The sequence below is a fragment of the Pleurodeles waltl genome, chromosome 2_2 (assembly GCF_031143425.1).
Source record: "Pleurodeles waltl isolate 20211129_DDA chromosome 2_2, aPleWal1.hap1.20221129, whole genome shotgun sequence".
Lineage (NCBI taxonomy): Eukaryota > Metazoa > Chordata > Amphibia > Caudata > Salamandridae > Pleurodeles > Pleurodeles waltl.
In genome coordinates this window covers 852559782-852583190 of record NC_090439.1, presented here as the reverse complement: position 1 = coordinate 852583190, position 23409 = coordinate 852559782, and the positions used below count along the sequence as shown (strand labels likewise).

General features: G+C 44.5%; 1 protein-coding gene across 3 annotated transcripts in view; it reads right to left on the bottom strand.

Annotated features, from left to right (window-relative positions):
* The window catches only part of DPY19L4 (dpy-19 like 4), a 516401-nt gene that overhangs the window by 382945 nt on the left and 110047 nt on the right, over positions 1 to 23409 (bottom strand). For all 3 annotated transcript variants that reach the window (XM_069220490.1, XM_069220492.1, XM_069220491.1), the window contains exons 6-7: positions 21734 to 21879; positions 21136 to 21259 (exon numbers count right to left, since the gene is read on the bottom strand). In XM_069220490.1, the coding sequence (XP_069076591.1) occupies positions 21136 to 21259; positions 21734 to 21879 (270 nt within the window). The remainder of the gene's footprint in view (positions 1 to 21135; positions 21260 to 21733; positions 21880 to 23409) is intronic.

Genomic DNA, 23409 nt, shown 5'->3' with positions numbered 1-23409 from the left:
AGATGATTAACAGTGGGCAAACCTTTGCTCTGTAACTAAAACCATCTCACTCAATGGCAGGCATTGACTCAAACATTTTAAGTATCTTAACCAGGTGTATTACACCGAGTCTAGATTACACAGGTATGGGCTACAAAATAATGAGAGGGTTGCACAGGTATATATCACTTTTGGTAAGCGGTTTTCAGGTAATTGAGGGTTATTGTTGACGAATCAATGAAGCCCGACCTATGCTGGCACTAATTAGTTATTATATGCAGCTGCCGCTCGCGGTTAGGCGTTTGATGGCAATAGGGCTGCTACTGGCAAAAAGACAGGTGGCTATGTACTGGGACAGGGGGCCCCTATCAACGTTGAGGGAGTGGATAAGGGATATGACATATTGCCTTGTGCAATTAGACAAAAATGGTGAACTCCTTCCCAGCTGGATTCGCCCCTGGGATATTTGGGGACCATTCCAGACCTATTTGGCGGGATTGGGGCCTGGGGTGCAGGGTGGCACTCCTTAACCATTTGTGAGAAGCTACGATCCAATGGGAGTCCTAACCTTGGCTGGTGGGTCTGCTGCAACCGTCATCCACTGTATTGCTGAAAAGTAAGTTTGTGAACGCCTGCGTCTACTGTTATGTTATCTACTGTTTCCTTTATGCAGCTGAGGGAAGGCCACCTCAAAGGACTTGTTCGGAGTGCTGAACATTGTTAACAGCCATTACGTGGGATACTTGATCTATTTGTAGCCACTACAGGGATAGGTTCTCTGCTGTGGTAGGGGGTTGGACATGAAATAGAGCGGGAATTGAGCTTACTGCCAATGTACACTGTATATCAATGCTTGAGTATTGGCTGTGTATACTTTTATGTTAATAAATATTTCAACTAAATTTGTTTTATTTATTTATTCTTTTAACAAAATAATGGGTCTAGCTAGATATTGTGTTTTTATTGAGATTGAAACATAGGTGGTGTACTGTAGCTAGTCCTGAAACTGGTAACTAAAACACAGATAAACAAAAAGTAAAGAAAATGTTAACATAAAAAAGTAATAATAATATTATTTCTGAAGTCCAATTTTTGTTTAGAAAAAGTCTTGGAAGCATCGAGCGAAGATAAACTTACATCTGTTAATCGCCAAGTATAAGTTTAATAAGGGCTACTCTCTTCAGCTGGCATTTATGGACCTATTGAGAGCTTTTGATTGTGTAAGCCAATCTAAGCTGTGGGGTATTTTAACTTCCCTGGGTGTGGAGGCTAATCTTGTTGCCTTCCTCCGTCATCTGCATTGGGATCTGGAATCTGAGGTCAGATTTGGTAGTAACAATGAATGCATGCCCACCCTCTTTAACAAGCGTGGTGTATGCCAGAGGTGCGTTCTTGCACCAATTTTATTTTTACTTTTCATTAACAGGCTGGAGCAGGCCTTATGAAATCTGTGGACCGACATGCCGGTTGTGTGTAGCAGCCCGATGCAGTCTCTTCTTTACATGGATGATGTTGTGCTACTGGCATGGACCACGAATGGCCTACAACAGCAGATTGCATTGTTTGTAAACTTTATGGAAGAGCTGGATTCGCGGACCAGTCTCACTAAGACACACAATATGGTTTGTGGGCCTAAAAGCACCAAAACACGCCCCATCTGCATAAATGGTAAAACCACTGTGAAGGAGAACCAGTTCTCCTATCTATGTCATGAAGCCTGCTCGTGGGCTCTGTGGTTGCAAATAGGGACACCCATTACTCCTGTGCAGTTGGGACCATCTGGTCCTTGGCCACTTTCTGGGGGGTGGGGGGGGAGCCTATTATCCCCATTCTTGCAATTTATAGAAGGAAGCGCCTTTCCTCAATAGTTTATGACTCTGGGGTTTGGGGTTATAGGGACCCAGGGTTCAACAGTTCAAATAGAAGAGAACAGGGCTTGTCGCCGGTTGCTTGGTGTTCCTCCTTCCACTTCTCATTATATTGTCCACCAGGAGCTTTGCCTTGGATATGTTGAGGATCAAATTGGCTTTGCTCTTTTATTATTATGGTGTTCTGTGTGGCTTAAAGAAGAGGCTGAGTTAAATCGATGTATTATTTTGGGCTGCCTTTAGTGTCACTACGGTTCTAGTATCCCATGGATCAAATATAATAAAGAGACCACTTTGGTCCTTGGGTGTCCTTGATTTTTTGAGGATTCCGCTTCAATCACAAAAAAGGATAATGGGTGGCTAAAGGCATGCTTTTTGGCATACAGGAAAGAATGCAGAGGAATGGCAGAGAAAATTAAACCCAATGTTAGCGATTTTTGTCATCTAAACAGTGGGGATGGTTGCGCCCTACTTGGCGATTGTTAAGAACCCCTAGGAAGGGTGTTACTAGCTCAGTTTCGTGCCAGTTTTATCAGATGGATGTTGCGTTTCCCCCTGGGTCAATTTGCCACACCTAATATCTTATTATGCCCGTATGATGGCGTTTCTCCCAGTCATTGCTGAATTTTGTATTTTTTGCAAGTTTTATTCCTCTGCGACCAGACAGTACCTGATCCCACTGCTACGTCACCAACAGATTAGGAGATGATGAGATGCGCAGTTTTTTTTTTTCTTGCAACAACTCGAGGGGCATCTGGTATGTAAGGCAGTTGGCTCATATAAAATGTGCGATATGATTGAGGAAAACAATGCTATTTTGATTATGTGGTATTAAGGGGCGGTTTTGCAAGAGTTCATTGCTGTTCTCTGAGGTGGATATTAGTCTGTGACAATCTGATAATCCCACTGGTGAACGTTTAGTTTTTTCATTTTTTTTACTTTGTTTTTTTTAGTAAATTTTGATGGGTACTTTATACATGATTTTTATTTTTAATTTCATATGCAATTTTTTTACTTATCTTATTTACTGTGTACTGTATGATATGTTATTTTATGATCCTTTTATGTGATGGATGGATGGATTGAAGAAAGAAAGAAAGAAAGAAAGAAAGAAAGAAAGAAAGAAAGAAAGAAAGAAAGAAAGAAAGAAAGAAAGAAAGAAAGAAAGAAAGAAAGAAAGAAAGAAAGAAAGAGCACCATAATAGTGTTGATGAAAACAACTTACTTTATTATCATTGTGGAAGTGTTTAAAATCTCAGATCCATTCTCTATTCTACATGATGGAAAACTGCATAACAGTTTTGCTGGATCCTCTGAATTTGACCTTTTTCTGCATTTATCAGCATAAAAGAGCTACCCAATATAAGCTAAGGAAACAGTTGGTACACAACTCTGTGATAACCTGGAGCCTTTTGTGTGTTCTGAGACAATCAAATGGAGTACAAGTACTTAGTACTTACGGAATTTGAATTCAAAGACTGCAGAGAACCACACTAAAAAGGAAACCAAGGAAAACTCTATGGCTAAAGCACAACCAACCTCACAGCATCTGGAAATTTACTGGAACCAGCACACGCGTACTGGTACCATAGCAGCAGATCAAGGTTGAATTGGCAAAGCAGGAAGTGAGGTGATGGACCAGGGCCTGAGTGTCAACTGTGGGCTGTTTTTCTGCCTACTTCAAGAAGAGGCTCTGTCAGCCCCTTGCCCTTCCCAGCCCCCACCAGGCCAACCCAGTCATAAGGGCTCTGCATGAGCCAGTGGACATTAGGTACCCTGAATGCTTTGCGTAGGGGGCAGGAGCAGAGGGGTGCATGCGCCTCATCAGGATGCCATGTTTTGCTGTAGCCACAAGGCAGGCCACACATAGCAGCAGTTTCTTTGACCCGCTTCCTAACGGGCTTTCATATTCAGCCCAAATGTGTGTGTTTTGTGGGGTTGGGGGGGCGACTGTGCAGAAGCCTCGCTGGAAAACCAGGCTAGGTCAGGTGTTGGCCATTTGGTCATCGTAAACCTTGGTCCACCAGCAGTGTTTTTGCACTGACCCTCTCCCCACCAAGCCTTCACTTTCAGACCATGGTGGACAGAAGAGAGAGGGTGTGCAGCAGCATTTAACTATGAGGCTCGGAGTACCTGTGACCGACTGGCCATTAGGCCATCTTTGCCTCGACTACTGTGTGGCCTAGCTGGCTGTCCTTCCACTGAACCCTTCCCCACACAGCTGCATATCATATTCAGCCAATGGTGGTGGTGGAGCTGGGGACCAGCTCAGGTGTTATGGCCATTGTGCATTTTTACCTTAGCCTGGCTAGTCCAAATGTAACTAAATTAACGCACCCTTTTTAGATCTGGCCTAGACAGCTGCATGTTCTGTCTCTTCAAGTTTTCTTTTGTTTTCTATCAGTGGGCTTAGAGACCACCCTTTGCAAAATATTGATTGGCTTCATTGTCACTCTCATTTGCTTGTTTATTATTGTCAGCTGCCGAAGGCTTCCTTCCACTTTGTGTGCATGTCCCTCACCTGGAGCACAGACGCATTACTTGTGTCCTTCCGCTGCTCATTTTTTTAAACCATACTTTTTGTTTGCATTTAAGCACTTTAACAGAGTGCATCTTTTTAGCTGGCTCCTTTGTGTGCTCCCCCTGCATCTGTGTTGCTGCTTACCCCCATTCATCCTCCACCCACATCCATGTTGTTGCCTACCCACACTAGCCCTCACTCCCAAGTGTTGTTGCTAGCCCACACCCGCCCTCTCATGTTATGGTTTGCCCCAACCCACCCTGCTTCATCAGTGTTGCTGCATGCCCCACTCGGCCTCAGCTGTCCCGTGTTGTTGCTTGCTCCACCCACTCTCCCTTGTCAGTGTTGTTGCTTAAATCATCTGTTCTGTTGCTTGCCCCACCACCCAGCAAAACAAAAAAAGGGCTATAACAAGGACAATGCTGGCCATGTTTTTGTAGAAAACCCAGAAAAGATGTGGGTGAAAAGCTACAGATTATTTCAGGAAAAATATCACCTATGTTACAAGAATCAGATTTTCTCTATGTTGCAGGGTTTTGTAGGTTGTTTTTTTCTTAAATGGTTGACAAGAACGGCTTCGAGAGGAGTAATGTCACTTTTTCTTGTGCTTCCTTTTTGACGATTACGAAGACTGGGGCATAAGCAACTTCGACTGAGGCTGTGACTTCCGACTACCTCTTTTTATTTGCCTGACTTTGGCCATAACAGCTTCGCCTCAAGCTCTTTTAGCGCCTTTGGATTATTCTTTTGACACAACAAACAGGTCTCAACGTTGTGATCAGAACTCAAACAAACACCAAAGACAATTGTTGTGCGGATCAGTAATAAACGTTTGACCCTCACATTCCCCGCACAGCTTAAAGCCCAACTTTCTTGTAGGAGAGATCTCTTCCCACAACAAAGTATCTTCTTCGGAGAAGAAACTATGGAAGATGTCTACAATGTAACTTGATAGCTACCTGAAAACCGGTCTGTGTCGAAGTTGCAGAAAATAGGGAAATTATGTCATGCCGATGAGGCCCTTTTATGACTCTGATGATGTCAGACAGAGTTCCGTGCAAAGCAGTGGCATGGAGACATCCTCGTGGACGTGGAGAGCTATGGAGAAGTTTCCGGCGACTGCTGCCACATGGGAATATTCAAAAGGTGAGGAATACACAGGTAGATGTATCAATCAAAAATAATGATACGAATCACACACAGTGAGTGTTCAGGATCCGTATGTTCCAGTGCCAATACTAAAGCCTTAAGCTTTAGTATCTGTGCCGTCAAGGTTGTGCTGAAACATTAGTGTAGATAATCTTTCGGTATTGATCAGGAGGCAAAATGTTTCTAGGTGTCGGGTATTCAAGTCCATACTGAAGGAACTCTTGGGTCTGAAGTTTAGGATCAAAAACATAATTGACGACATCAGAGGTCGTCAGAGATGTCGCCCACTGGCTCCAACGTGGATATAATGCTTTTACGTTTGGAATGCTGGCTTTTGTGACAGTCTCTAACACTGTTATTGGGGTCACGAAGACAATGCGTTTCCCCTGGACCAGAGGTCTCTCCTTTATGACAGCCATCTGAACAGCAGTCAGAATTTTCTCAGTAGGAGCAAAGGGTTGTTCAGCCATGGAACATACATGTGATTTATATGCTATCGGAATGGTATCATCTTTACTGAATGTTACACAGGTGAATCCAATGGCACTAACAATTACTCTGATAGCCAAATTTGTTTTGTTGTCACATGTGAGTAAGTGTTTTGCTTCAAGCATATTCTGCTGTAGTGCTCTGAGAATGCCTGTGTGTTCAATTGTCCTATATTTACTGTAGGAAAGTACCATCTTGCCTGGCATGTTACCCCCATTTTCACTGCATGTATGTATGTTTAAGCCCCTGTGTCACTGGGATCCTGCTAGGCAGAACCCCAGTGCTCATAGTATGTGCCCTGTATGTGTTCCCTGTGTGGTGCCTAACTGTATCACTGAGGCTCTGCTAACCAGAACCTCAGTGTTTATGCTCTCTCTGCTTTCTAAATTTGTCACTGCAGGCTAGTGACTAAATTTACCAATTCTCATTGGCACACTGGTGCACCCATATAATTCCCTTGTATATGGGACTTAGGTACCCAGGGTATTGGGGTTCCAGGAGATCCCTATGGGCTGCAGCATTTCTTTTGCCACCCATAGGGAGTACTGACAATTCTTACACAGGCCTGCCACTGCTGCCTGAGTGAAATAACGTCCACGTTATTTCACAGCCATTTTTCACTGCACATAAGTAACGTATAAGTCACCTATATGTCTAACCTTCACCTGGTGAAGGTTGGGTGCCAAGTTACTTAGTGTGTGGGCACCCTGGCACTAGCCAAGGTGCCCCCACATCGTTCAGGGCAAACTCCCCAGACTTTGTGAGTGAGGGGACACCATTACACGCGTGCACTATACATAGGTCACTACCTATGTATAGCGTCACAATGGTAACTCCGAACATGGCCATGTAACATGTCTAAGATCATGGAATTGTCCCCCCAATAACATTCTGGTATTGGGGGGACAATTCCATGATCCCCGGGGTCTCTAGCACAGAACCCAGGTACTGCCAAACTGCCTTTCCGGGGTTTCCACTGCAGCTGCTGCTGCTGCCAACCCCTCAGACAGGATTCTGCCCTCCTGGGGTCCAGGCAGCCTGGCCCAGGAAGGCAGAACAAAGGATTTCCTCTGAGAGAGGGCGTTACACCCTCTCCCTTTGGAAATAGGTGTAAAGGGCTGGGGAGGAGTAGCCTCCCACAGCCTCTGGAAATGCTTTGATGGGCACAGATGGTGCCCATCTCTGCATAAGCCAGTCTACACCGGTTCCGGGATCCCCCAGTCCTGCTCTGGCGTGAAACTGGACAAAGGAAAGGGGAGTGACCACTCCCCTAACTAGTACCTCCCAGGGGAGGTGCCCAGAGCTCCTCCAGTGTGTCCCAGACCTCTGCCATCTTGGAAACAGAGGTGTTTGTGGCACACTGGACTGCTCTGAGTGGCCAGTGCCAGCAGGTGACGTCAGAGACCCCCTCTGATAGGCTCTTGCCCCTCTTGGTAGCCAATCCTCCTTTCTTGGTAGCCAAACCTCGTTTTCTGGCTATTTAGGGTCTCTCCTCTGGGGAATTCTTCAGATAACGAATGCAAGAGCCCACCAGAGTTCCTCTGCACTTCCCTCTTCGACTTCTGAAAAGGATCGACAGCTGACTGCTCCAGGACGCCTGCAAAACCTCAACAAAGTAGCAAGACGACTACCAGCAACATTGTAGCGCCTCATCCTGCAGGCTTTCTCGACTTGTTTCCTGGTGGCGCATGCTCTTGGGGTCACCTGCCTTCACCCTGCACTGGAAGCCAAGAAGAAATCTCCCGTGGGTCAACGGAATCTTCCCCCTGCTAACGCAGGCACCAAAAGACTGCATCACCGGTCCTCTGGGTCCCCTCTCATCCTGACGAGCGTGGTCCCTGGAACACAGGAACTCTATCCAAGTGACTCCCACAGTCCAGTGATCCTTCAGTCCAAGTTTGGTGGAGGTACTTCCTTGCCTCCCCACGCTAAACTGCAAACCTGTGTACTGCGTGATTTGCAGCTGCTCCAGCTCCTGTGCACTCTTCCAGGATTTCCTTCGTGCACAGCCTAGCCTGGGTCCCCAGCACTCCGTCCTGCAGTGCTCAACCCTCTGAGTTGGCCTCCGGCATCGTGGGACCCTCCTTTGTGACTCTGAGCCAGCTCCGGTTCACAAATCTTCCAAGTGCCTGTTCGGGTACTTCTGCGGGTGCTGCCTGTTTCTGTGGGGGCTCTCTGAGTTGCTGACGGGGAGGGGGGGGGGGGGGGGGGATTACTGGTCCAAAAAAAGTTGTGGTTGCCTCAGATTTACCTGTAGACTGTCTACTAGGGAATGATTTAAAGACATCAGCTTGGGCAGAAGTGGAGTTGGAGGCCCATGCAGCAATGCTGGGCATTCCTGGGCATATTTTTGCTTTAACCAGGGCTCAGGCCAAAAAGCAAAAAGGACAGAGTGACTTGGATCCTGGAACAATGGACCAAGTGCTCCCTAAAGCTAGGGGTAACAAGGGTAAATCCCTACCCATTATCCCTCCCTCCACAGATGATTCCCCTTCTGAGGAAGAGGAATTTCCTCCTTGTGCAGAACCTACACCAGAGGAGCTGGCAGCAGACACTGCTGAGCTTTTGGGTGGAGGGGGGCCTGCCAGGGAAGAGCTGAGCGTGGCACAGCAAACCTGTCCCACATTAGAGGGTCTCAGACAGCAGGCTGTCAAGCAGCAAAATGGGGATGCCAGTGACAGCCATAGAGTATACTGGGAAGATAACTTCTTGTACATAGAGTCAAGGGACCCAAAACCTGGAGCAGCCGGGAGATTAGTCATTCCCCTGCAGTACAAAGAGTTTCTTCTCACTCTAGCACATGACATTCCTTTGGCTGGACATTTGGGCCAGACGAAAACTTGGGAAAGACTTGTCCCCTTGTTTCACTGGCCTCATATGTCAGAGGACACCAAAATACTTCTGCAAGTCTGGTGTGACCTGTCAAACCAGTGGCAAGACTGGTGGCACTCCAAAGGCCCCTCTAATTACACTTCCAGTGGTTGGGGTGCCCTTTGAAAGGGTAGAGGTTGACAAAGTTGTCCCTCTTGACCCTCCTACTGCTTCAGACAATATTTATCTTGGTGGTAGTGGACCATGCCACTAGATATCCGGAATCAATACCTTTAAGGACCACTACAGCTCCTGCAGTGGCAAAGACCCTCCTAGGAATCTTTTCCAGGGTGGGTTTTCCTAAACAGGTAGTATCAGACAGAGGTAGCAACTTCATGTCTGCATACTTGAAAGCAATGAGGAAGGAGTGTGGTGTTACCTACAAGTTCACCACCCCTTACCATCCACAAACAAATGGTCTGGTTGAGAGGTTTAATAAAACTCTCAAAGGAACGATAATGGGACTCCCTGAAAAACTCAGAAGGAGATGGGATGTCCTGTTACCTTGCCTCCTCTTTGCTTATATGGAGGTACCCCTAAAAGGAGTGGGCTTCAGCCCCTTTGAACTCCTCTTTTGGCACCCTGTAAGAGGTTCACTTACTCTTGTAAAGGAGGGTTGGGAACAACCTTTAAAAGCTCCTAAACAGGACATAGTGGATTATGTACTTGGCCTAAGATCCAGAATGGCTGAGTATATGAAAAAGGCCAGTAAAAACCTTCAGGCCAGCCAGTAGCTGCAAAAGCAATGGCATGACCAGAAGGCTGTTCTGATCCAGTACCAACCAGGACAGAAGGTGTGAGTATTGGAGCCTGTGGCCCCAAGAGCACTCCAAGACAAAGAGTGGACCCCATCTAATTGTTGAGAAAAAGGGTGAGGTTACCTATTTGGTAGACCTGGGCACTGCCAGGAGTCCCCCCTTAGGGTGATTCATGTCAACCGCCTAAAACCCTACTATGACAGGGCTATCTCACCCTGCTCATGGCAACAGATGAGGGACAGGAAGAAGAGAGTTACCCTCTCCCTGATCTCTTCTCCACCACTGAAGCAGATGCCTTACTGGAGGGAGTAGTTTTAGCAGATTGTCTGACTACAGCACAGAAAGACAACTGCATCAATCTCCTAAGCCAGTTTCCAGACCTCTTTTCACTGGTACCAGGTACTACATCCTGGTGTGAACACACAATTGACACTGGAGACAGCCTGCCTGTCAAAAGTACAATTCATAGGCAGCCTGACCATGTCAGAGACTGCATTAAACAAGAGGTGCAGAAAATGTAGGATTTTGGGGTGATTGAACCTTCTGAAAGCCCATGGGCTAGCCCAGTGGTGCTTGTACGAAAACCTCACACCAAAGATGGAAAAAGAGAGATGAGGTTTTGTGTAGATTACAGAGGGCTCAATCAGGTAACAAAAACTGATGCTCACCCTATACCCAGGGCAGATGAGCTCATTGATACACTGGCTTCTGCCAAGTATCTTAGCACTTTTGATCTGACTGCAGGGTATTGGCAGATCAGATTGGCAGAAGATGCTAAACCAAAGACTGCATTTTCTACTATAGGAGGGCAGTACCAATTCACAGTAATGCCCTTTGGTTTGAAAAATGCACCTGCCACTTTTCAGGGGTTGGTGAACACAGTCCTGCAAGGGTTGGAGGCTTTCAGTGCAGCACATTTGGATGATATAGCTGTCTTTAGCTCAACCTGGGATGAGCACCTGGTCCACCTTTGGAAAGTTTTGGAGGCCCTGCAAAAGGCAGGCCTCACTATCAAGGCCTCAAAGTGCCAGATAGGGCAGGGGAAAGTGGTTTATCTGGGCCACCTGGTAGGTGGAGAACAGATTGCACCACTACAGGGGAAAATCCAGACAATCATGGATTGGGTTCCCCCTACAACTCAGACCCAGGTGAGAGCCTTTTTAGGCCTCACAGGGTATTACAGGAGATTCATCAAGAATTATGGCTCCATAGCAGTCCCTCTTAATGATCTCACAAGCAAGAAAATGCCTAAGAAGGTGTTATGGACAGTTAGCTGTCAGAAAGCTTTTGAGGAGCTCAAACAGGCCATGTGCTCTGCACCTGTCCTAAAAAGCCCATGTTACTCCAAGAAATTCATTGTTCAAACTGATGCATCTGAATTAGGGGTAGGGGCAGTCTTATCACAACTGAATTCTGAGGGCCAGGATCAACCAGTTGCTTTTATCAGCAGAAGGTTGACCCCTAGAGAAAAGCGTTGGTCTGCCATAGAGAGGGAGGCCTTTGCTGTGGTCTGGGCACTGAAAAAGTTGAGGCCATACCTGTTTGGCACTCACGTTATTGTTCAGACAGACCACAAACCTCTACTTTGGCTAAAACAAATGAAAGGCAAAAATCCTAAATTGTTGAGGTGGGCCATATCTCTACAGGGAATGGACTATACAGTGGAACATAGACCTGGGAGTACCCACTCCAATGCAGATGGACTCTCTAGATATTTCCACTTAGACAATGACAACTCATCAGGACACGGCTAGTCTTATTGTCCTTCGTTTGGTGGAGGGGGTTGTGTAGGAAAGTACCGTCTTGCCTGGCATGTTACCCCCCATTTTCACTGTAAGTATGTTTGTTTTAGCCCCTTTGTCACTGGGATCCTGCTAGGCAGGACCCCGGTGCTCATATGTGTTCCCTGTGTGGTGCCTAACTGTATCACTGAGGCTCTGCTAACCAGAACCTCAGTGTTTATGCTCTCTCTGCTTTCTAAATTTGTCACTGCAGGCTAGTGACTAAATTTACCAATTCTCATTGGCACACTGGTGCACCCATATAATTCCCTTGTATATGGGACTTAGGTACCCAGGGTATTGGGGTTCCAGGAGACCCCTATGGGCTGCAGCATTTATTTTGCCACCCATAGGGAGCTCTGACAATTCTTATACAGGCCTGCCACTGCAGCCTGAGCGAAATAACATCCACATTATTTCACAACCATTTTTCACTGCACATAAGTAACTTATAAGTCACCTATATGTCTAACCTTCACCTGGTGAAGGTTGGGTGCCAAGTTACTTAGTGTGTGGGCACCCTGGCACTAGTCAAGGTGCCCCAACATCGTTCAGGGCAAATTCCCCGGACTTTGTGAGTGCGGGGACACCATTACACACGTGCACTATACATAGGTCACTACCTATGTATAGCGTCACAATGGTAACTCCGAACATGGCCATGTAACATGTCTAAGATCATGGAATAGTCCCCCCAATACCATTCTGGTATTGGGGGGACAATTCCATGATCCCCCGGGTCTCTAGCACAGAACCCGGGTACTGCCAAACTGCCTTTCCGGGGATTCCACTGCAGCTGCTGCTGCTGCCAACCCCTCAGACAGGATTCTGCCCTCCTGGGGTCCAGGCAGCCCTGGCCCAGGAAGGCAGAACAAAGGATTTCCTCTGAGAGAGGGTGTTACACCCTCTGCCTTTGGAACTAGGTGTGAAGGGCTGGGGACGAGTAGCCTCCCCCAGCCTCTGGAACTGCTTTGATGGGCACAGATTGTGTCCATCTCTGCATAAGCCAGTCTACACCGGTTCAGGGATCCCCCAGCCCTGCTCTGGCGCGAAACTGGTCAAAGGAAAGGGGAGTGACCACTTCCCTGACCAGTACCTCCCAGGGGAGGTGCCCAGAGCTCCTCCAGTGTGTCCCAGACCTCTGCCCTCTTGGAAACAGAGGTGTTGGGGGCACACTGCACTGCTCTGAGTGGCCAGTGCCAGCAGGTGACGTCAGAGACCCCTTCTGATAGACTCTTACCCCCCTTGGTAGCCAATCCTCCTTTCTTGGTAGCCAAACCTCCTTTTCTGGCTGTTTAGGGTCTCTCTTCTGGGGAATTCTTCAGATAACGAATGCAAGAGCTTACCAGAGTTCCTCTGCACTTCCCTCTTCGACTTCTGCCAAGGATCGACCGCTGACTGCTCCAGGACGCCTGCAAAACTGCAACAAAGTAGCAAGACAACTACCAGCAACATTGTAGCGCCTCATCCTGCAGTCTTTACCGACTGCTTCCTGGTGGTGCATGCTCTGAGGGTCACCTGCCTTCACCCTGCACTGGAAGCCAAGAAGAAATCTCCCGTGGGTCGACAGAATCTTCCCCCTGCTAACGCAGTCACCAAAAGACTGCATCACCGGTCCTCTGGGTCCCCTCTCATCCTGACGTGCGTGGTCCCTGGAACACAGGAACTCTATCCAAGTGGCTCCCACAGTCCAGTGATCCTTCAGTCCAAGTTTGGTGGAGGTAAGTTCTTGCCTCCCCACGCTAGACAGCAAACCTGTGTACTGCGTGATTTGCAGCTGCTCCGGCTTCTGTACACTCTTCCAGGATTTCCTTTGTGCGCAGCCAAGTCTGGGTCCCCAGCACTCCGTCCTGCAGTGCTCAACCTTCTGAGTTGGCCTCCGGCGTCGTGGGACCCTCCTTTGTGACTCTGAGCCAGCTCTGGTTCACAAATCTTCCAAGTGCCTGTTCGGGTACTTCTGCGGGTGCTGCCTGCTTCTGTGGGGGCTCTCTGAGTTGCTGAGCGCCCCCTCTGTCTCCTCCTCCAAGGGGCGACATCGTAGGCCTTCCTGGTCCCCAACAGCACCCAAAAACCTCTACCGCGACCCTTGCAGCTAGCAAGGCTTGTTTGCTGTATTTCTGCGTGGGAACACTTCTACAACCTTCATCGCACCGTGGGACATCTTCCATCCAAAGGAGAAGTTCCTAGTCCTCTTCGTTGTTGCAGAACTCCAAGCTTCTTCCATCCGGAGGCAGCTTCCTTGCACCTTCATCCGGGGTTTCCTGGGCTCCTGCCCCCCAGTCATTATTGCGACTCTTGGATTTGATCCCCTTTCCTTGCAGGTCCTCAGGTCCAGGAATCCACCTTCAGTGCCTTGCTTGTCTTTGTTGTTCTTGCAGAATGCCCCTAACACGACTATTGTGCCTTTTGGGGTAGTAGGTGCACTTTACTCCTACTTTTCAGGGTCTTGGGGTGGGGTATCTTGGACACTCTGACTGTTTTCTTACAGTCCCAGCGACCCTCTACAAGCTCCCATAGGTCTGGGGTCCATTCGTGATTCGCATTCCACTTTTGGAGTATATGGTTTGTGTTGCCCCTAGACCTATGTTCACCTATTGCAACCTATTGTAATTCTTCACTGTTTGCATTACTTTTCTGACTCTTACTTAGCTGTTTTGGGTTTGTGTACATATAACTTGTGTATATTACTTACCTTCTTACTGGGGGTACTCACTGAGATACTTGTGGCATATTGTCATAAAAATAAAGTACCTTTATTTTTAGTAACTCTGAGTATTGTGTTTTCATATGATATAAGTGGTATAGTAGGAGCTTTGCATGTCTCCTAGTTCAGCCTAGCTGCTTTGCCATAACTACCTTCTATCAGCCTAAGCTGCTAGAAACACCTCTAATTTATTAATAAGGGATAACTGGACCTGGCACAGGGTTTAAGTATCACAGGGTACACACTATAAGCCAGGCCAGCCTCCTACATTTACTTCAAAGGTTTGGACGTATCAAATCATAAAGTGGCTTTATACATTGTGCATAATCGGGAATGCAAGTTCTGCCAAAACTGAAAAAGCCCAATATTGATTGTAGCTTTTTGATGGTGTCTGTTAGTTATAATTAAGCACACTTTTCTAGGAAGTGGGGTACTAGGCTCTTTCCTTCGTCTGATAACTCTTATCCCAAAAACAGGACACTGAGAAAGGCAAGTTTGTTTTCTTGAAAATAAATTTATAGCCTATTTCAGCGAAACCCACCACAATGCTGCCCACCCGTCTTAGGTGTTGTGGCCAGGTTGTCATCTGTCAGGCAGATATCATCTACATAGGACAAAGCCTCAGAGACAATGTCATGTAGTATGGCTGTTACACTTGCTGAGAGCAGTCTAGGACTGTTCTTATATCCTTGTGGGAGTCTGCAAAATTCCCTCTATGAGCCTAACGTGCTGAAGGCGATCAAATCCCTGTTTCGGGCATTACATTTTGGCAGAAAAAAAAACGCTGGAAATATCCAAGGTTGTTTTGTATTTTTTGCATAATAAATTGCTGATAAGTGCCGTGTGCATTTTGTACAGCAAGTGTGTGTGTGTGTGTGTGTGTGTGTGTGTGTGTGTGTGTGTGTGTGTGTGTGTGTGTGTGTGTGTGTGTGTGTGTGTGTGTGTGTGTGTGTGTGTGTGTGTGTGTGTGTGTGTGTGTGTGTGTGTGTAATCTAAAACTATTCTATATGAATGGTCCAGCTTAGCTATGAGGAACAAAGGGTTGTTCATTGGCGATACGCAGAGTTTTATTACACCCTGGAACTCAAGCAGTGCGAGTATTTTCCTCACTAGTGATTTAGCTTCATGATTAATGGGGTATTGTGGTTGTGGTGTCGATCTTACTGGTATTATGTGACAAGGGGTGTCTTTGTCCCATCTTACATGGTTGAAATACAGCCCCGGGGGCTTGTGCCAATGCCCAAACTATTATGTAAGCTTGTCTTAATTCTCCAGAAACAAGGGCTGAGAAAGATGGTATAATTACTTCTTTCCCTATTGGGAGACTACTGACAAACTCAGGAGGCCAATCTTTTTCTGCCAATAGGATGCCATAACAAAATGATGATTTTAACCAGAATATAACTTTAAATCTGTGCTCTATGTCTCTCTCATGTTTTCATTTTGTAAACCCTATCCAGGTGGGAGACACGCATGTCCACAGTTTTGACTTCTGAAAAAGTCATTACTTGCTGTCACCTCCAGAAGCTCTTGAAGATTCTGGTGAACTATTTTGACCTCTGCGCTGCCTGGCAGAGTCAGTGTCCATGTCCTGTTCTTCAGCAAAGTTCTCATTATGTGTGGCATTTTGTAGCCAAGATTGCTGCCATTTTTTTCTTTTCAAACTGTGCTTTCTGTTAGGATGTTTCTCTCTCTTCCTTTTTTTATAGAAGGCTCAAATGAGCGTTGTGAATAGTTTCTTGGTTCCACTTACTCATTTAGTTGTTCGGGACACCTTCCTCTCTCACTGCGTTTGCCTGGTGAGTCCTGAAAGGAACAAGATTGGCGTGTATCAATATATTGAGATCTATCATGGGTTTTTAAACTATCTCTGTTTCTTAAATTGTATCATTTCTTTGAGGTCTCCGATTGCGGAGATTCTCCTTTTTGGTTTACATTATGCTTATTTTGTTTTTGTTTATCTCGGTGTTTTTAGAACACTCAGCTGCTTGCTTGGTAGAGTCCTTGTTGGATTTGCTTTCTATTTAGCTGGTCTGGCTCCAAGATTATCTTGACCTATACTACTTGGCAATACTCTTTGGCAGTTCACGTTCTTGATCCTGTACAGGAACATCTTGGAGCCGCTGGCATACTGCCAATGCTACTGCTTTCTCTTTAAGATTACTTAATATTATCAAAGATACTATGGCAAAATTGCCCATTAATTGCATCCCCAGATCTAGGGCCGGGGCAGCCCTGTAATCATCCTAAATTTGTTTTAACACTTTCGGAAGATTCGCAACTGTTGGTGTACCATGTGAAGTAGTGTAGAGTGCAGCAAATACTACACCCAAAGTGGCGCAGTTGTCCAGTGAGGGAACCATCACGAACGGCAAACACATTGTGAGAATTCTGTGTTTATCTTGGGGTCCCGTATGGGAAAACAATGCTTTCAAAGCACTAATTTTTTGTGCTAACCAAAACGGAATCTCTTCATGTTTGGTGGATACCCTATCCATAATTGAATGCACAGTAGCAGGATTAATGCCTGCTGTGGCCACATGTGGTTGTGCTGGACCAGTCCTTGCTGGGACGGTGTTCAAAGTCCATATTACACATTTTATTAATCGTCTATTTATTTATAATAAATGAGTGTATAGGTGGCATACTTCCGCTACAGGTATTGCACTTGCATTAGTGTGTGGTGTATAAGTAGCCAATTCTGGCCATGTAGGTCCAGGTTTACCTAAAGGACCTAGTCTAACATTCTGTGGAACATGAGATAGGGCGCCATTGAGCCAATTCTGGTGTTCTTGATATGATAGTGGTACTTCTAAATACACATATGTTCTATATTGTGCAGGTGCATTTGCTGGTGAAAAGTGCATGTGTTCCCATCTGCTGCTGGAAAGGTGGCCCAAGAGTAAAACATTTCAGTTCGGGAAGCTGCATGTGCCTCAACAACAAATGTAACTACTCCTCCCTCATTTGTGAGAACATTGTTTCTTAAGTGTGTTGTGAGGGGGAGTTTCACGTTTGCTGCAATTATGAACCTATTTAGGTTCACCATTTTTTAACATGGAATTGAATAGCTCGGAGATAGAAACACCATTTGGGGAAACCTTTTAAGAGTTCAAGCTCGAACAACCTACAGCATCAAATAGGTAATACCTATCTAGCTGAGGAGGATATTCCCATATACTACCAACGTCTCTGTAAAAGGTAATTAGGGTGCCCTTTGCATGAAATGAGACAGATACTTGGGGGATCCGTAAAATCAGTGCCTAACCAACGTTGGTGGTGCCATGTCGTAGGACTCCTGTTGTAGTAACGAGACTGCTGGATTTTTGCCGGCTGCACCACTGAGTATGGGGGACTGAGTCTGGTCCCACACCATGTGACAGCTGTCAGCCTAACCCTTCCGGCTAGCTAGCAGCATCTTCCCAGTACCAGAGGTAAAAGTGATTTGTGGCAGCCTATCCCATGACACTCATACTACTCAGGGAATTTGTGGTGGGACAGATCGTACCCCTTTCTCTCAGTTACATTAGTCTCATACATGCAAAGACAAACAGAAGCAGAATCTTGGTTCAATAGGTTTTATTGAAGCAACTGCGTTCTATGTAGAAAGGAATGAATTGCGATTAAGAGGATAATAAAACAACACTATTACAGCAAAGACCAGGAAAGAGAAGCGCAGGAGGAGTCTCTTCATATTGTCATAACAGTGCCCCTAATATTCATACCCACACTACTAAATATCTACATGAGAGCAAATAGCAGTGGTAGTCCTAATCCGCACATCTAGTCCTGGGAAGGAAGCCCAATCCCCATACCTGTGTCAGAGGTGAAGAAAAGGTCTGTTAGTTTGCTGTGGGTCCATCCAGGTAGACAAAGAGGAAGCATGATGTTTCAGCAGAAACTGCAACGACATGCAGCATGAGATGGCAGGCTGCTTTATAATGAAACATGCTGTTGTTCTGAGAACTGCCCAGACGTGATAATGTGTGTTTTTTTGGGTGAGGTAGACTTAGCACTCTGTGGCACGCCAATACCCAACAAACTATTGTGTACAGCCTTGGAGTGAGAACAGGATGAAATGTTGTGCAGAGAAATGAATAACAATTCTTTGTGGAAGGGCAAATGATATAAAATGATAAAACATCCTCACTGAAATGAAGCCCTGTGAAAATAATAAGAATAATAAAATGGCAAGTGACTAGGTGAGAGGGCACAGTCCTCAGACCTAAGCTAAAATAAATGTACCCCTAAATAAACGCTAAAATAACCTCACAACAACAGGAATGCCAAAACCTATGTTGAGGAGACACTCAAGCCCTATGAAAAGAGCCCAGGGAAGACGTCAGACAAATGTTACATTTATTCATGTGAAAGATTACAAATTGTGATGGATCTAGATTTATTGCTTTTGGGTTTGTTTGCAGTGTCTTTTCATAGGCCCTAGCTGAATATTTCTTATTATCCATGTCCTAGAAGATTCTGTTTTCTGAGACGTCCCTTTTGTGATCCAGGGAATAGAAAGGGATATACAGAAATTTAAAATTCACTCTCGCCCTGTGGAAACTATCCAGCGTATATGTTGGGCAAAAGCTACATAATTTTAGGCTAAAGATCAGTCCATGTAAGTGACTTTGATTGTATATATTTGGTAAGTGTATTTGGAGGACGTGTTTTTTATTTATCTGTCTCTATTTCAGGTTCTCTTCTCTCCCAATGAACTGGGAGATGGGAATAATTCACCAGAATTAGAAAGCCGTTGTTAACAATACAAGCTATACTTGCAGGAATAATGTTACAGTTTTATCTGTTTTTTGCACTTTGTAAAATTTGTATTGTTTATGGGTAAAAAGTAAACAAACTTGCTTTATACTTTTTTGTAACAGGTTTTGTTCTCCAAAACTGCTTTGTTATGAATTAGTTGGAGAAGAATCAATGAGAATATAATGCATGTTCTTTCTCTGTGTCATTGCAGGTTTTGTTCCCAGAGATCCTGACCTAACCCTCTCCCCTTGAAATTATTGTAGATTTCGGATTTGTTGAATGATCAGTGTCTAGCACAAAGCTGCCTGGGAGTGGGTATTGAACTATATTGTGCAAGGTATTTAGCCTGTAAGTATGCAAATGTATTCATATTTTTCAGCTTCATTCATGGAGATGATCCAGTGAATACTTTGATCAAAACCTACATACTCTCAGGTAAAAGACCAGATTTGTGAAGGAACTAGATTTTATTCATTTTTGGGGGAGTGAGGAGGTTTCACTTTTGTTTATTTTTCTCTTTGCTGTTACAGGTTTGATCCTCAGAGACCCACCCCAGCGTATCTTAGTGGAAGTAGCACAGTGAAGGTTTGGAGCAAAAGGTAACCTTCAAGTGAAAGTGCAAAGTTTCAGAGCTGCTCTCTCTTTTTCATCATCGCAGGTTCTCTTTCCAGAGATCTCAACCAAATGCCTTACTCTGGCTTTGTAACAGAGTTCTGATTTATGTGAGGATCAGTGTCCTGGACCCATCTGGTTGGTAGAGGTTATCTAGTTACACTGAACAGGACACTGAGATAGTAAGTATTCATGCAGTCCTTCTGGTCTTCAATCATGTTACTGGACATTTAATTCATACAATGGTTAATTCACCAAACATTTCACTAAAATGTAATCCTAAAACAAATTAAATGACGTTTCATAAAGGGAGTAATCCACAAATGTGGGGCATTTTTTTTTTGGTTTTGCAAGTGCCAAGGCCTATTTTTGATCCCAATTAGTCCCTGAAACAGTTATAGTCTGAACCAGCCAGAGCCAGTGGGAAAATAGGTTCCATGGGCTAAATTGTAGGAATGCATATTAGCTATTAACATCAGCACAGGACCAACTGCTAGTGTTTTGTGAATAGCTAACATGCCCAGTAACTGAGAATGGCCATCTAATCAACAGTTTAAGTAACTGCCAAAGACAGCACCTCACTCCGGTGTCATTAGTTGGTTTCTGGTGTACTGGTAATTCAAGTGTCTCCTATGTTATATTTCCTCTCGCCTTCCTGCCCTGCATCCACTGTACCTTGGTGCAATATAAGCACACTAAAAGAAAAACAAATACCTATAGTTTGACTTGTGAGGCATAAATAGACTAAATGTATTTGGCAAAGATTAACACAAATACAATGAAAAAGATATCCTGGTAGTAGGCCCACAGAGGCGAACAAATGTGGAAACCTTCAGCATGCAGTTCAAAACAGACAAGAACACAGGGTTTTAATCCAAACAACTGTAGAGAGCACAGATATGCGTGTAGACTTGTGCAGTTTATTTGGGGACATGCATCTACCAGAGAGAGACGTGGCCCTGACAGTCAGAGCTGCCGGTTTTGGAACTGGGAAATCTGGATGGAGTCCTGCTCTAAACTAACACCTTGTGATTCTGGTGAAATCAAGTAATTTCCAGGTGTGTAGTGTAAACTGGTGGCCATATAAAGCACTCTAATGCCCTTGGGCCAAGTTTGTTCTATATAAAACTGCACAAAAATAGAAGGTACACACACTAAGCTGTGTTGCCACACACCTACTGTTCGTTTTTTTAAAAATCTACTTCAAATAACATTCCAAGTCCCAGCACAGCATGACACCATATTCTCATGGTATGGGAACTGAAGAGAGATGGGTGCAGACTGCTAGGGGCAGCAGTACCATAGAGGTATGCAGTGTATGAAATACATGCTTCGTCAAAACACAAATTAGAACAGAAGGGCCTTAGAAGTAACAAAAACATATTTTGAAACCAGAACTCGAGGAATCTATTCATTATTGCATAGCATAATTTCATGAACTCACTCTTGCTGAGTGAGGAAACTTCTCGTGAGATAACGGACATCAGAAAATTCCTTGGGAAATATACAAAATCACTAAGAAAGAGACCTCAAATTTGAATATTTATTTACTGATCAGTTTAATCAATAAAATGATGTTGGTAATCATGTCTAAATCCATTATTAATTCATAAAATGATATTAGTTAATAAGCACTTCCTACCTCTGTGGATGGGTTTAAGTTGTTTTTCAAATATCCAGTAAGAGCTGCAACTTGAAATGCAAAATATGGCAGAGCCCAATTTTCCCTCAAAGGAATGGAGTCATGCATTCGTGTAGTATCTGCACTAGAAGAAGACCGAACAGAATCAGCATCTCAAGTCCAAATGGCAATTCAAACTTGCATGATGGCTAAATGAGGCGTTAATTTCAAAGACAATTGCTGGACCAATGTATAACACAATTAACACAATGTGTAATATGCTCATTCAGGAGCAGAATACGTTTTTATACATATCTGTAGAATGTATTACCTATTTAAAATTCTAACAAGACCTATATAATAACTTTAAAAGACTGTCAAGCACACATTTACCTGCAATACATAACCATAAAAATGCAACAACACATTTTGACAGTACAAATATGCTCTGTTATGTGAGTAGTCTTAGAGCTTTGTTTTTAACTTATTTTGGCAATATGATAGTAGAAAAACAATATTTGAAATCACTGAAGTCAATAAGACTTGGTATACTGATATGTAAAAGGAAAAATGTGGCTGTAAAATGGATTTATAAAAGATGTAACAATTTGTTTCTTACCTGTTGATACCAAACCACGCAGCAGCAAGAAGTCCTGCATACCAGGACCCACTCAAAATCCAGCTTGTGACAAATAAAGAAGCTACGTAAATTCCTTGCAGAATCAGTACGATGCCAATGTAGAAATACACTGGATCAGATGGATTCTAGAACAGGAAACAATGTGTTGAAATAGTACAAATGGGTTTTTGAACACAAATGTCAAAATAAAAAAGGACTACTAATGAAGAATGTTTGTTTGCCCACTATTCATCTAGGTCAGAACACAAGCAAACCTTCTTGGTCCTACATTTGACTAGAAAACCATGACTGTTTATGCAGGGTGGAGCTCTTAGAACTTCAGAAAAACAATGAATAAAAGAAATCTATTAAAAAAAACAATAAGATGCTGCTCGTTTTCTAACTTACTGATCACTGTAAATTCAGTTCTGCAAATGACAGCGAGATATCATTTTCCTTTTTTAAATGAATGCATCATCTATTGTTTGCAGCATTGAAAACTGCATCACTCCCACACTTCTCAATGTTTGATCTGCTGTTAGATTCAAGACCAACTCAAGTGCTCTTCTCCCTCCTCAATTGCCTTGCCTTTACATAAACCAAGCTCACAAATTCATCATCATCCACTGTACCCAACGTCCCCACTTTTTTAAAACACGGAAAACAGGACAACAGGCAGCTTTTATTCACAAAGACACTGTACTCTTTAAAAAAAAAAAAAGGAAAATGATCTCTCGCTGTCATTTGTAGAACTGAATTTACATTGATCAGTAAGTTAAAAACTGTGAAATCCAAGGGCCAGAGTTTCACTCAACCTGGAAGTCATGGAATAGAGCTGCATGTGAGCGCTACCCAAGAATGCTCTCCTCAGTTTTCTGATCTTTCTCCTTCTGCCGCCTCAGACACAGAGCACATTAAATAAACTTGCTTATGACAGGGTTCTGTTCTCCAACTTGGAACCTTATTAAGATATTAAAGCGTCACTCCATACGAGTTGGAGGACTGTGACGAATCTACTGTTTAGACCAACTATCCACCAGAAAGAGCTTTACCAAAGATAAGTATGTTGTTCTTCTAGGCAATAGCACTAATGAACAAAGACGTCCACTATGCAGCCTTGCAGGTGTCTAAAATCCAGTAGTCCTCATGTCAATGCTGTGCTATTATCCTTGGCTCTGGTCAAATAAGATGGCAGCCCTTCAAGGTTTTTTTTCATGGCCAGTGCATACCATATTCTGACAACAGTGTACTGATCTCCAACTTGGGACCTTATTAAGATATTAAAGAATCCATGGAACTGAGAGGAAGGAGGACAATGGTGAATACATTTAAAGTATCCACCAGAAAGAGATTTACCGAAGTTAAGTATCTTGTTCTCAGATGGATACCACTATCTGAAGGTTTCCCATCAAAATAATAGATTCCATAGGACTACCTCCCAAAGGTGGAGGGTCTAGGGAGTGTACTCAGATTAGAAAGTCGAGCAGGACTGCACTGGCAAAGTGGCCTTCCCAAGAGACCAGACCATCTAGACCAGGGGTCTTTAAACAGGGGTGGGCCCCACATAGGAGGGCCTCAAGTGATTCCGGGTTGGGGGGGTGGGGATGTGCCAGGCTCCGGCCAAAAGAAGCATTATGCAGATAACAGTGCTTTGTTTTAAGAAGAAAACTATTTAT